This window comes from Sarcophilus harrisii, chromosome 3 (genome assembly GCF_902635505.1).
Source record: "Sarcophilus harrisii chromosome 3, mSarHar1.11, whole genome shotgun sequence".
Classification (NCBI taxonomy): domain Eukaryota; kingdom Metazoa; phylum Chordata; class Mammalia; order Dasyuromorphia; family Dasyuridae; genus Sarcophilus; species Sarcophilus harrisii.
Genome location: NC_045428.1, coordinates 217049539 through 217064289, shown reverse-complemented (window position 1 = coordinate 217064289; position 14751 = coordinate 217049539). Strand labels below are relative to the sequence as shown.

The window sequence follows — 14751 nt, the reverse complement described above, 5'->3', positions numbered from 1 at the left end:
TTACGGAGATGATATACATTTATTTGAGTGTCATTTAAAAAGGAAAAATTGGAGCAGAAATATAGATGTCAAAATGTATACAAGACAAACTTTCAAAGCAGGTTAACAGAAGAGCATAAAAAGAATACTTTTATGCTATTTTTATAAGTCTTCAAGTTGAAATGAAAATAAGAATGATAAATGAATAAAATTTCATAAAAGATTTTCAAAATTTGTAAATCTACAAAGAATATATGTTTAGTAAAAGTATCAAATACAACCAAGAAGTCCCATGATTTTTTCCCTCAACATTTGGTGTATAAAATTGCATTTAACAGATTTCCTGTTTGTACAAGCTCCACATTTCAGAAGCTGTGTTGTTCAAGTAAACATCTGTATTCACAGCTGCTCCTTTCCTTTCCCTCTTCTGTAGCATGTTCAAGGATTGTAGCCACACACTTCTGGCTCTCTTCTTGTCATTTAAGACCATTTTATTCAGCAAGAGGCCAGATCCTGGTGTTGAAAATGCAAGACAAATGTTGAGAACCTAAAATTGTATGTTAGGAATTGCAAAGAGCCCACTACAGCAAAGTCTTGGCATGGCAATGATAAGTGTCCAATGTATTGAGAGGCACAAGGATAGAGAAAATGTAAAAGTCAGAAGAGAATTGGAATAGATACTTCTAGGAAGATCTGTACTCCCGCTAGAGTGAAACTGGCCTTCTGAGAAGTATCATGACATAAAAGAGATAGAATGGTAGACTTAAGAGTTCAAGAAACCTAAGTTCAAATTCTACTTCTGACATTTACCATATAACACTGAGCAAGTCACTTACTTTCTCTGAGACTTTCAAATAAAGAGGGGATTAGATCTGATGGTTCAATGATCAGTTATCATAGCTATACTCAACTATGATTTTATGATTCAGTGGTAGATGGAAAATGGGAACACACAAAAACCTCCCAAATATACATGCATTAATGGCCATGAAAGGTTTTATTGGAACAAAGGCAATTTATTTGTATTTTCTTCCAGTCATTATCCTTCAGCTAAAAATCAGTAGTAATCATGCACTCAATTTAGTTCTGTTAACCTTCTCAGTTCATTTTATCTATCTGAACAGAACTAGGTGAGATGAAGCCAGAAATATTCTGCATTAATGCTTTGAAAATGATAAAAGAACCAAACATTCTTGAAATTGAGTGCATGTCTGTTCTAAGTTCCAAAATGGCATGTCAAATGCAAAAACAGGTACTTGTAGTGATATTCAAAACAACTTCTGAAAAGAATCAGGCAAAATTTGCCTATAACTTTATATTCCATAAAATGTAGAGGTAACAGAATTATTTGACAAGACCAAAAATAAAATAAAATAAAATAAAATAAAATAAACTGGGCTAAAGCTTCGTGAATACACACAAAATACTTTACAGAAATACAAGGAAAAAAAAAACAGGCCTTCTAAAAAAAACTTGTCATAAGCATGCCTGGAAATGTGCCCAAAGAACATTCCCCTTCTTCATTTATAGTCTGGTCAGGGATGCAGTTCTGCAGTCTCCAAGATGAGTCCAGTACCTGTTTTGAATTGCAAGAGATAAGATAGCTGGGCTTAAAAAGTCCATTTCTTTGCATCTATTCCATGCTTCTGGTTAGTGGTATGTGTGAGAATTTGTATATCCATGGATCAGTCATTATGGCCAATCACATGTAGAAATGCAGCATTTGAAAGGTTTAGGCCCAGGAGAACTAAGAAGAAAGATGAAAAGGTCCAGGTGATAGCATCAAGACTTTCTCTTAGATGACTAGGTTTTATTTATGATGCCAGTGTTATGAAAATAGTTGCACTTCAAAATCCCAAACTGCTTAATTCACTGTATGTGCAGTTTTTTTAAATCCCAAAATAGCATCCAAAAAATTTCCTGTTATCTTGGTCTGTACTTGAGTGAATCCATATTTTTCCAATAACTGTTTGTATTCCGAGTTACTCCTCTGTTTGCCTTCCGTCATACTAAGGGACTGCAGCACAGCTCTTAGAGGATCTATCTTCTCTTCGTCAAGTACAATTTCAGCTACTAGCAAGGCACAGCCTGTATTTTCAAAATAAACCAAAACACAGTTCATTAAATTGACAGGTTTTTTGACACACATGCAGTTGATTGCCTCTGAACAAAAAACCAAGACTATGCTAGGAAAGAGTTCAGAATCCTAATGAGTAGGCTAAATTAGTCTCAATATCCCTCCACTAAAAAATGTCAACAGCACAAAATTTCTCCCTTCACAAAGTAGGAAAATAACAGGAAGATGGACAATTATTAGAAAGACAAGATAACATGAAGCTCTTTGCAAGTATTTTCCCTGTTTGTATTTTCTTATACAGATTCTAAGTACTAATATCTAATATCTAATATTACTAAATGGAAGTAAATCTATAGATCTGGCTGTTACAAATCTGATATAGTCAGAGGAAAACAGAATAACCAGTAGATGGATGATTAGAAAAACAAAATATCTTGAAATAAGCTATCAAATGGTGCAGAGAATAGAAAACAGGACTAGATCTGATCTGAGTTTAAATTCTGACTCTGATCCTGGGCAAATCTGACTGTCTCAGCATCAATCTCCTTACCTGTAAAATGGGGATAATAATAACTTTTCAGACAATAAATATGTTCCAGAGTCATGGGGAAGATCAAATGAGATAACATATAAAGTATTTTCAAACCTTAAGCATCTCTATAAGTATCAGCTATTATTATCTAGTATATGTCTATATTAATTTATATATCTAGTATTAGAAAATATTTACATGCCATTTTAAATGAGAGTTAAATCCAGTCATAAATATCTGGTTCTTTTATTATTAGCAAATGCTCTGATTAGGGAAAGAGCAATTTTTTTCTTTCTTTTTTTTTCCTGAGGCAATTGGGGTTAAGTGACAAGGTCACACAGCTAGGAAATGTTAAAGTGTCTGAGACCACATTTGAACTCAGGTCTTCCTGACTTCTGGAAAGAGCAATTTATAAAAAAAAAAATTATATGGTTAATATATTATTATAATGCATTATAATATACTATAATACTTCACTAATATATCATTATTTAATATATACATTATGTTATATTAGAATATATTATCTCAATGTATTATAACATATTACATAATACATAATCTATAATGTATCATATAAGATACATTATATGTTATATGTCAGAAAATTGTATACAACAATCTGCTATAAGATTACAATGCATTATTATAATGTATAATATTAAATAATTTTATTACCATATCATTAATTCTATAGGTTTAAACGCACATGCAAAATAAATCAAATCATATTTAATATGAGTAATGGGAAATATTTTACATTACAAGATTACAGAAGTAACCTCCCTTGATAGGTATGAAAGATACCCAATACTTCAACTTGGTCATAAACAGGTACAGTTTAAAAAAAATAAAAAAGTAGAAATCTTTCATTTACTTTAAAAATCATTAAAATAACTTCACAAATGCCCCTTACACTGCTGTGAAATCAATGGATTCAAGGCCACAGAAAGCTTAATGGTTATTATTTAAGCGAATTGATAGAGAGGCCACAGAAAGCTTAATGGTTATTATTTAAGCGAATTGATAGAGAGGAGGGACTCTGGCTCAGAGAGAGGGAGAAGACACTTATGAAAAAGGTAGCTGAGGTGAATATTACTTTAAGATAGTTTTAGCACAATCCCCTCACAGCTTTTGAAAAAAAAAAAAACAAAAAACCAAACCCAAAAAACTTTTTACCTGGTTTGCAGCGATAAGAAATTTTACTTAATAATGCATCAATCTTGTCATCTGGCCAGTCATGGAGAACTCTTGAAAGAATGTAAAGATCAGCTTCAGGAATGTTATCTTTGAAGAAGTCACCTAGTTCCACAAAACAAAATGTAAAAAAAAACAAAAACAAAAAACAATGTTCTAGAAAATGGAAAGCATTTCAAAACATTCTTAATGAAAGGGCTTATGAGACCTTGAGTCCACAATGCAGCGATGTGAGGACTGAGACTGGAACCACTATTTCACTATCACTATTTCAATCCCTAGATGAGAAGACTCCTTTTAACAATGCAGGTCAGCACCATCTCAGTGACTTACAGTCTTAGAAAGTTGTCTTGAGCAGGGCTTCTTAAACTTTTTCCACTTGTGATCCCTTTTCACCTTAGAAATTTGTACATGACTCCAGGTATACAGGTATATAAAATAAGTATACAAATCAAACATTTACTGACAATAAATCATAATTTCACAATCCCTACATTCAGTTGTGACCCCATATGGGATCACAAACCACAGTTTAAGGAGCTAGGATCTAGAGCAAAGATGTCAAACACGCACAGGCCACATGCAGCCAAAAATACTCGAGTATGGCTGGAATCAGATTAAAATGTAATTGGGAAATATTTAACAAAATAAATAAAAATAGAGTAAAATATCGATGTTAGTATGTAGCTTTCTAAGTTAGTATGCACTTATAAAGATCCATATATATGGTTTAATGACCCTGTATTAAGTCAATATATACTTATAAGGATCCCTAGGTATAGTTTAATGGCCCTGTATTTGTGTTTGATGCCAATAGTCTGTATCACTGAGAAAAGTGACTTGCCCAGGATCACATAAATAATATGCACTGGAACTTTAAATGTTATTAAAAAAAATATATATCAAGCATTCTTTTCTCTCTTCTACTTCCTTCTCCTCAACCACAGAGAGAAGGGAAAAAAAAGAAAATAAAAATGGAAGCCTTGTACATAAGTGAGCACAGTTGAGCACACAAGTTTCCATATTGTCCATGTCCAAAATGTACATCCCCTCTCAGAAACTGAGTAGTGTTCTTCATGATGTGTCTTCTGGAATCATGATTGAACTCCCTGGCTTTAAGGCCAGTTTTCCATCCTACTAGGTCATGTTGTCTCTCACAAAGAAGTTAATGGGCGCATGACAGGAAGGCAGGTATGTTATGCCACTGCTCCCTTTTAATGTCCTGACCCAGTTTCTCTATTGTCCTATTTATTTACTCTGTCTCAGGTTATGACCTTTCCCTCTTACTGTTTGACAGGATAAAAGTCTATCCATTTTAGACATCATCAGAATATCAGTATCCTCTCCAGTACCTCCCTCCATTATGTCATCCTAGGTGCCTCCCCTCATTAGGTTATCCCCATCCAGGTACCTCCCCTATTACGTCACTGTCCTTGTTATCCTATAAAAAATCTTGCTAGCTAATACTCGGGACTGGATTCTTTGAGATGATAGTCTCGTCCAGCCCTGGGACCAACCATGGATCCATTTGGTCCCAGTATATCTTTCAATTTCAAATCAATCTAGGTCTAAGCACTGATTTCTCAAATGCTGAATCAGAAGAAATATTACGATGAAATATTCTATTTCCTGCAAGCCCTATTTGAATTATGGTAGGTCTACAATGATAAAACAGTTCATAGCTAAAGCCTCCTTTATCTTGAACAACTTGATTCTAGGGCTTTATGAACTCAATTTATCCCAGGAGTCAAGAATACACATAAAGAGATTTTACATTATTCTAATTCTCAATTTGATTGAGACTGTCAAGAGACAGTGGGAACATTTTCTTTAATGACTGAATATACATTCAAGCAGCCTTTTTAAATATGACATGATGCTTAAAAATATTTAAGATTGAAAAGTTTTTCTTTTTAAACTACTGGGAAATTTTTTAAATGAAAATTTAAAAATTAAATAAAAAGTCCTCAAATTTGCTCTATAACCATACCAGTTTTTAATATTCCTTTGAAGTTCTAACCTTCTGACCTTATTCTGGTTCTACATACAGAGAAAGCATGATTTTGTCCAATTGATAAAATAACAGGTCTTAGAATTACAGCTGTAGAGTTAGAAAGGACCTTAGAAGTTATCTCATTCTTCCCTCCATTCCCTTTATAAATGAAGAACACTGAGGTTAAGTAACTTGCTAAAAGTTACATAGTTAATAAGTGGGATAGACAGCATTTGAACTCAGATCCTGAGTTTGAAAATTCAGGCTTTCTTTTTATTTAACATTACCTGATGTGAAAGTTATTCGACTGGTGTCTTGTCCAGTAGGTTGAAAACAAGAAACATTTTCAATGACATTAGGAAGGTCAAACACAGTCACTTTTAGATTTGGATATTCTTGTATTAGCACTTGGGCCAAAGCTCCCGTACAGCCTGTGGAAAGAAAAGAATTCTGAACCAAAAATACTTTCTTGGCATTTATAGAGCTTGAAGCACTGCCAAGTTTGCCTTTAGGCAACATAAAAGATACAAAATAAAAGAAAGAGTGTAAAAGAATTCTCTCTAATTACAGACTTCAACACTTCAAAGGCCTATTATTTTCTAAATGTGGGTAATCCCTCTACCTACTCAGATTGCCATCATTCTATAATTTAGCAGATTGAAAAGTCTGTGGCTAAAACAATTCATCACTCTCTGACCAGCTTGACAAGCAGCCTCTGTAAAAGCTGAAACAGAAACACAGTGTACACACCACCATTCAAAGCATTTTCAGGTTAGAGCTGGAATAAAATACTAAAAAACTTAAAATACTAATACCATTGAAAAATTATACATTTCTGGATTGCTCGCTTTTTGTTCTCATTGCCAGTGACACAAGGGAACTGGTGATCAACTAGAGATTCCTACAGAGTAGATGTAACTCCTAACTAGCTCTATGAATGTAACTTTTTTTTTTTTTTTTAAAAGCATCAATAAAATATTCTCTAGGCATTTGACAGAACAATTTCAGGCACAAATAATACACAGAAGAGATCTCACATTATTCTACTCCTCAATTTGATCCCTCGCTTGAAACCCCTGATGAGATAATGAAGCTATTTTATTTTAGGTGACTTAAGATAGGTTAAAAACCTATTTTTAGGTTTTTAAGGTTAAAGGTTAAAAAGGTTAAAAACAACCTTTTTCATGATGACATGATACTCACAAAACACTATAATAATGTTGATATCATATTTGGGTCACTAGAAGTGCTAATATTAAAATAAACCCAAGAGTCCCAAAAAGGTTAGCTGATGCTGCAACAGGCAATTTTTTTCTTGTGGGCAGGCTAGTAATTGATCAGATACAAGATGTCATAGATAAAAGGGAGGTACTTATTGGGAAATGAAATAGATGAACTAATATGAAGACTTCTCAGAGTTCTAGTTTCTGCCCATTTTAAATCTTTAATGAAAACAGAAGCATAGTCCATTGGAGCTAGAAGGGCCTTGGAGACTTTTATTATTAAAAAAATATATAGCTTTTTATTTTCAAAATAAATGCAAAAATAGTTTTCAATATTCATCCTTGCAAAACCTTTTGTTCCAAATTTTTTCCCTCCCTTCTCCCCTCCCCTAGACAGCAAATAAATCCAATATATGTTAAACATGTGCAATTGTTCTATACATATTTCTACATTTACCATGTTGCATAAAAAAAGATAAAAAATTTTAAAAATGAGAAGAAAAAAAGGAAGCAAACAACAAAAAAATTGAAAATAATAAGTTGTGATTCACAGTTAACCCCCATGGTCCTCTCTCTGGACGCAAATGGCTCTCACCTGAATTACCTCATTGTTAAAAAGAGCCATGCCCATCAGAGTTGATCATCACAAAATCTTGTTGTTGCTATGTACAATGTTCTCTTGGTTCTACTCACTTCACTTAGTATCAGTTTATCTAAGTCTCTCCAGGCCTTTCTGAAATCATCATGCTGACCGTTTCTTATAGAATAATATTTTATATTCCATATACCATATTCATAAACCATAACTTACTCAGCTATTCCTTAATTGATGGGCATCCACTCTGTTTCCAATTCTTTGCCACTACAAAAATTTTTGCACATGTGGGTCCTTTTCCCTTTTTTATGATCTCTTTAGGATACAGACTCACTAGAAACACTGTTAGATCAAAGGGTATGCACAGTTTGATAGGTCTTTGGGCATAGTTTCAAATGGTTCTCCAAAATGGTTGGATCAATTCACAACTCCCTTGAAGTTCATCTTAACCAATTTTGTGACATGAAACTCTTGAACAAATTTAAGAAGCCTTCTCAGGATAATTATTTTTTAAAAATATATGTAATTAAATACAATTTATGTTAACAAAATGAATTACAAAGTTATTTTGTACAAATTCCCAGTTATAAAAGATTATGAAAGAAATCAATTATACTTAGTTACCAATTTTTTTTTTTAATTAAAAGATTCCAAGTTAATCTCTGATCTAGTGCAATACCTTCATTTTAGAGATAGTATAAAGTAGGGGCTATTATTATCCCCATTTTACTGATGGGAAAACTAAGGCAAACAGATGTGCCCAGAGCCTCAAAGTTAGTAAATGTTTGACACTAAATTTAAATAAGTTCTTCCTAACTCCAGGCCTAGTGCTCAATCTACTGCATCACCACTTGCCTCTGTAAGTGAAGTGACTTGTCTAGGATCCACACAAATATTACTTGTCTGAGAACTGAGTAGGAGAATTCGCAGACTAGAACATGTCCCTTAGTTTTCCTTTGCTCTAATTCTTGGCACATCAAGCAGAAGCAGCCTACAACTTGGGAGAGCAATTAAATCAACCTACTAGAAAACCTTACCCTATTTAGAAAAGCAATCTGATTTTCAGGCCAATTATATCATACTCTATTGAAATACATTTGGTATTAGGGTTTGTGAGTTTGGCTAATAATCTGTGTCCTTCCCCTTCAGCTTTAGTAGTCCTAAGTAAACTAATAAAATTGTCAACAGATAGTCAAAGGTTAGCACTAGACTTTAGAATGCAGTAATCCCATCAAAGTGCTAATAAGTTGCAAGAGATCTCAGCAATCATCTAGTCTAAGTTAGACTGTATCATATCTCACAAGTCATTATCTAGTTTCTGAAGTCTTAAAACCTTCTAGATTTATATGTTTAACGTCTTTAACACAGATCTGATAAGAGTTAAAGCTCCATTGCCATCTTGGGGAGAGGGTGGAGGGAGGAAGGGGAAAAATCGGAACAGAAGTGAGTGCAAGGGATAATGTTGTAAAAAATTACCCTGGCATGGGTTCTTTCAATAAAAAGTTATTAAAAAAAAAAAAGAGTTAAAGCTCCAGCACTACCAGCTCTCCACCCTCACCTGCTTCCCCCCCCATCAATTCTTCCTTTCACACTTCATTTGTATAATTCCTTTTTTACTTTTTTCTACCAGATTTTGTTTTTTTAGAATCCTCCCCCTACTTCATTCTCACCTAAACCCCAACCTTTCTTTCAATCCAAGTGATGACAATCTTAAAAATACTGGTATTTTCACATAAAAGAAGTTTGATCTTATTGAGTTATAATTGAAATAAGTATAATTGATCTTTAATGCTTACCTTATATTTCTCCAAGATATTTATTATATGTCATTTTTTTCCACTGAGTTTTGGCCTTTTTTTTTTTTTATCACAAATAACAAAGTCTTTCAGTTTGTTAAATGTCCATTTTGATGTTGTTGCTTAGGATCATACTCAACTTTTTTGTTTAAGTTATTATTATTTTTTTTTTATTATAGTAACTTTTTATTGACAGAATCCATGCCAGGGTAATTTTTTTTTTTTTTTACAACATTATCCCTTGCACTCACTTCTGTTCCGATTTTTCCCTCCCACCCTCCACCCCTCCCTAGATGGCAAGCAGTCCTATATATGTTGAATATGTCCTAGTATATCCTAGATATAATGTATGTGTGCAGATCCAAACAGTTTTCTTGTTGCACAGGGAGAATTGGATTCAGAAGGTATAAATAACCCGGGAAGAAAAACAAAAATGCAAACAGTTTACATTCATTTCCCAGTGTTTTTTCCTTTGGGTGTAGCTGCTTCTGTCCATCATTGATCAATTGAAATTGAGTTAGGTCTCTTTGTCAAAGAAATCCATTTCCATCAGATTACATCTTCATACAGTATCATTGTTGATGTATATAATGATCTCTTGGTTCTGCTCATTTCACTTAGCATCAGTTCATGTACTTCTCCAAGCTTCTCTGTATTCATCTTGCTGGTCATTTCTTACAAGAACAATAATATTCCATAACATTCATATACCACAATTTACCCAACCATTCTCAATTGATGGGCAGCCACTCAGTTTCCAGCTTCTAGCCACTACAAACAGGGTTGCCACAAACATTTTGGCACATACTGTTCCTTTCCCTTCTTTAGTATCTCCTTGGGGTATTAAGCCCAGTAGAAACACTGCTGGATCAAAGGGTATGCACAGTTTGATAACGTTTTGGGCATAATTCCAGATTGCTCTCCAGAATGGTTGGATTCATTCACAGCTCCACCAATAATGTATCAGTGTCCCAGTTTTCCCGCATCCCCTCCAACACTCATCATTATTTTTTCCTGTCATCTTAGCCAATCTGAGAGGTACGTAGTGGTATCTCAGAGTTGTCTTAATTTGCATTTCTCTGATTAATAATGATTTGGAACACTCTTTCATATGAGTGGTAATGATTTCAATTTCATCATCTGAAAATTGTCTGTTCATATCCTTTGACCATTTATCAATTGGAGAATGGCTTGGTTTCTTATAAATTAGTCAGCTCTCTTCTATATTTTGGAAATGAGGCCTTTATCAGAATCTTTAACTGTGAAGATGTTTTCCCAGTTTGTTGCTTCCCTTCTAATCTTGTTTACATTAGTTTTGTTTGTACAGAAGCTTTTTAATTTGATGTAATCAAAATTTTCTATTTTGTGATCAATAATGGTCTCTAGTTTGTCTTTAGTCACAAATTTCTTCCTCTTCCACAAGTCTGAGAGATAAACTATTCTATGTTCCTCCAATTTGTTTATAATCTCGTTCTTTATGTCTAAATCATGGATCCATTTTGATCTTATCTTGGTATAAGGTGTTAAGTGTGGGTCCATGCCTAATTTCTGCCATACTAATTTCCAGTTATCCCTACAGTTTTTGTCAAATAATGAGTTCTTATCCCAAAAGTGAGGATCTTTGGGTTTGTCAAACACTAAATTGCTATAGTTGACTATTCTGTCTTGTGAACCTAACCTGTTTCACTGATCAACTAATCTATTTCTTAGCCAATACCAAATGGTTTTGGTGACTGCTGCTTTATAATATAGTTTTAGATCAGGTACAGCTAGGCCACCTTCATTTGATTTTTTTTTTCATTAATTCTTTTGAGATTCTCGACCTTTTATTATTCCATATGAATTTTGTTGTTACTTTTTCTAGATCATTAAAATATTTTCTTGGGTTATATTTTAATATATTTAACATCTACTGGTCATCCTGCCATTTAGGGGAAGGGGTGGGGGGGGGTAAGAGGTGAAAAATTGGAACAAGAGGTTTGACAATTGTTAATGCTGTAAAGTTACCCATGTATATATCCTGTAAATAAAAGGCTATTAAATAAAAAAAAAAAAGAAAAAAAAAGAAAGAAAGTGGATCAAAGCATAAAAAAAAAAAATATTTTCTTGGAAGTCTGATTGGTATAGCACACTAAATAAATAGATTAGTTTAGGGAGTATTGTCATCTTTATTATATTCGCTCGACCTATCCAGGAGCACTTGATATTTTTCCAATTGTTTAAGTCTGACTTTATTTGTGTGGAAAGTTTTTTGTAATTTAGCTCATATAATTCCTGACTTTCCTTTGGTAGATAGATTCCCAAATATTTTATGCTGTCGACAGTTATTCTGAATGGAATTTCTCTTTGTATCTCTTGCTGTTGGATTTTGTTGGTGATGTATAAAATGCTGAGGATTTATGGGGATTTATTTTATAACCTGCAACTTTGCTAAAGTTATGGATTATTTCTAATAGCTTTTTCTTGGAATCTCTAGGGTTCTCCAAGTATACCATCACATCATCTGCAAAGAGTGATAGTTTGGTTTCCTCACTGCCTATTCTGATTCCTTTAATCTGTTTTTCGACTCTTATTGCCGAGGCTAGTGTTTCTAATACAATATTGAATAATAATGGTGACAGTGGGCAACCTTGCTTCACTCCAGATTTTACTGGGAAAGATTCCAGTTTTTCCCCATTGCATATGATGCTTACTGATGGTTTTAAATATATGCTCCTAACTATTTTAAGAAAAAGTCCATTTATTCCTATACTCTCAAGTGTTTTTATTAGGAATGGATGTTGGATTTTATCAAATGCTTTTTCTGCATCTATTGAGATGATCATATGGTTTTTGTTCGCTTGTCTTATTGATATAGTCAATTATGCTAATAGTTTTCCTAATATTGAACCAGCCCTGCATTCCTGGTATAAATCCTACTTGATCATAGTGTATTATCCTGTGGATGATTTTTCTGTAATCTTTTGCTAATATTTTATTTAAGATTTTAGCATCGATGTTCATTAGAGAGATTGGTCTATAATTTTCTTTCTCTGTTTTCAGCCTACCTGGTTTAGGTATCAATCCATGTCTGTTAGTCGTAAAGGAGTTTGGTAGGACTCCTTCAGTCCCTATTTTTTCAAATAGTTTATATAGCATTGGGGTTAATTGTTCTTTAAATTTTTGGTAGAATTCACATGTAAATCCATCTGGTCCTGGGGATTTTTTCTTAGGGAGTTGGTTAATAGCTTGTTCTATTTCTTTTTCTAAGATGGGACTGTTTAGGATATTTACTTCTTCCTCTGTTAATCTGGGCAAGCTATATTTTGAAGGTATTCTTCCATTTCATTTAAGTTGTCGAATTTATTGCCATAAACTTGGGCAAAATAATTCCTAATCATTGCTCTAATTTCCTCTTCATTAGTGGCGAGTTCTCCCTTTTCATTTTTAAGACTAACAATTTGATTGTCCTCTTTCCTTTTTTAAATCAGATTTCATAAGTGGTTTGTCTATTTTGTTGGTTTTTTCTATAGAACCAACTCTTAGTTTTATTAATTAATTCAATAGTTTTTTTTTACTTACAATTTTATTGATCTCTCCTTTTATTTTTAGAATTTCAAGTTTAGTGTTTGACTGGGGTTTTAATTTGTTCCTTTTAGCATTTTTAGTTGAAGACCCAATTAGTTGACCTTCTCTTTCTCTACTTTATGCAAGTAAGCCTCTAGAGATATGTAAATTTCCCCTTATTACCGTTTGGCTGCATCCACACATTTTGATATGATGTCTCATTATTGTCATTTTCTTGGGTGAAGTTATTAATTATGTCTATGATTTGCTGTTTCACCCAATCATTCTTTAGTATGAGATTTTTAGTTTCCAATTATTTTTTGGTCTACTTTCCCCTGGCTTTTTGTTGAGTGTAATTTTTATGCATCTTGGTCTGAAAAGGATGCATTCATTATTTCTGCCTTACTGCATTTGAGTTTGAGGTTTTTATGCCCTAATATATGGTCTATTTTTGTATAGGTTCCATGAACTGCTGAAAAGAAAGTGTACTCCTTTCTGTCTCCATTTCGTTTTCTCCAGAGGTCTATCATAGCTAACTTTTCTAGTATTCTATTTACCTCTTTAACTTCTTTCTTATTTATTTTGTGGTTTGATTTATCTAATTCTGAGAGTGTAAGGTTGAGATCTCCCGCTATTATAGTTTTGCTATATCTATTTCTTCTTGCAGCTCTCTTAATTTCTCTTTTAAGAATTTAGATGCTACACCACTTGGTGCATATATGTTTAATATTGATATTGCTTCATTATATATGGTACCCTTTAGCAAGATATAGTGTCCTCCCTTATCTCTTTTAATTAGATCAATTTTTGTTTTTGCTTGATCTGAGATCAGGATGGCTACCCCTGCTTTTTTGACTTCACCTGAAGCATAGTAGATTTTGCTCCATCCTTTTACCTTTATTCTGCTGTATCTCCCTGCTTCAGGTGTGTTTCCTGTAAACAACATATTGTAGGATTCTTGGCTTTAATCCATTCTGCTAATCTGTCCTCTTCCATGGAGTTTACCCTTTCACATTTATGATTAAAATTACCAATTCTGTATTACTTGCCATCTTGTTAACCCCTCATTTATGCTTTTCTCCTTCTTTCCCCTTACCCCCACTTCAGTATTAAACTTGTGAGCACCACTTGTCTTCTCTACAGCCCTCCCTTTAGTCGTAACATCCTCCCACCTATAGGTTCACTCCCCTATCTTACTCCTTTCCCTCTCAGTTTTTGTATTGCCTTCTGTTAGCTTATTCCTTCCCTTTTCACTTTCCTTCTCTCACTTTTTCAAAAGATGAGAGTTTATCTCATATATTAGAATATGTTCCAACATTTTCTCTTAAAGTCAATTCTTTGGCAGTAAATCCACTATATTCATCCCTCTCCATTCTTCTCTCAAGATATAATAGGTTTCCTTTGCCTCTTTGTGAGATATAGTACCCCACTTTACCCTTTTTCTGATACAATGTCCTTTCACACATCTAATTTCTAGAACAAGGTATACATGTATTTTTTATACATCTTTACAGCATAAATATAGTTCCCAAGATTTTACCTTTTTAGGTTTTTCTTGAGTTCTATATTTGCAGATCAAACTTCTTGTTAAGTTCTGGTTTTTTTTTTATCCAAAATAGGGTGAAATTCACTTATTTACGTTTGAATGACCATCTTCTTCCCTGGAAAAATGCTCATTCTGGCTTGTAGTTATTTTTGGTTGCATACCGAGTTCCTTAGCCTTTCAGAATATCATATTCCAGGTCCCTCTCGATCTTTTAATGTGGATGCTGCTAGATCTTGGGTGATCCTTATTGTGACTCCTTTATATTTG

General features: G+C 33.5%; 1 protein-coding gene across 3 annotated transcripts in view; it reads right to left on the bottom strand.

Annotated features, from left to right (window-relative positions):
- The window catches only part of ASMTL (acetylserotonin O-methyltransferase like), a 62898-nt gene continuing 48147 nt past the window's right edge, over positions 1–14751 (bottom strand). For all 3 annotated transcript variants that reach the window (XM_031959060.1, XM_031959062.1, XM_031959063.1), the window contains 3 exons: positions 6066–6209; positions 3768–3890; positions 1–2067 (listed from right to left, as the gene is read on the bottom strand). In XM_031959060.1, the coding sequence (XP_031814920.1) occupies positions 1844–2067; positions 3768–3890; positions 6066–6209 (491 nt within the window). In that variant the 3' untranslated portion in view covers positions 1–1843. The remainder of the gene's footprint in view (positions 2068–3767; positions 3891–6065; positions 6210–14751) is intronic.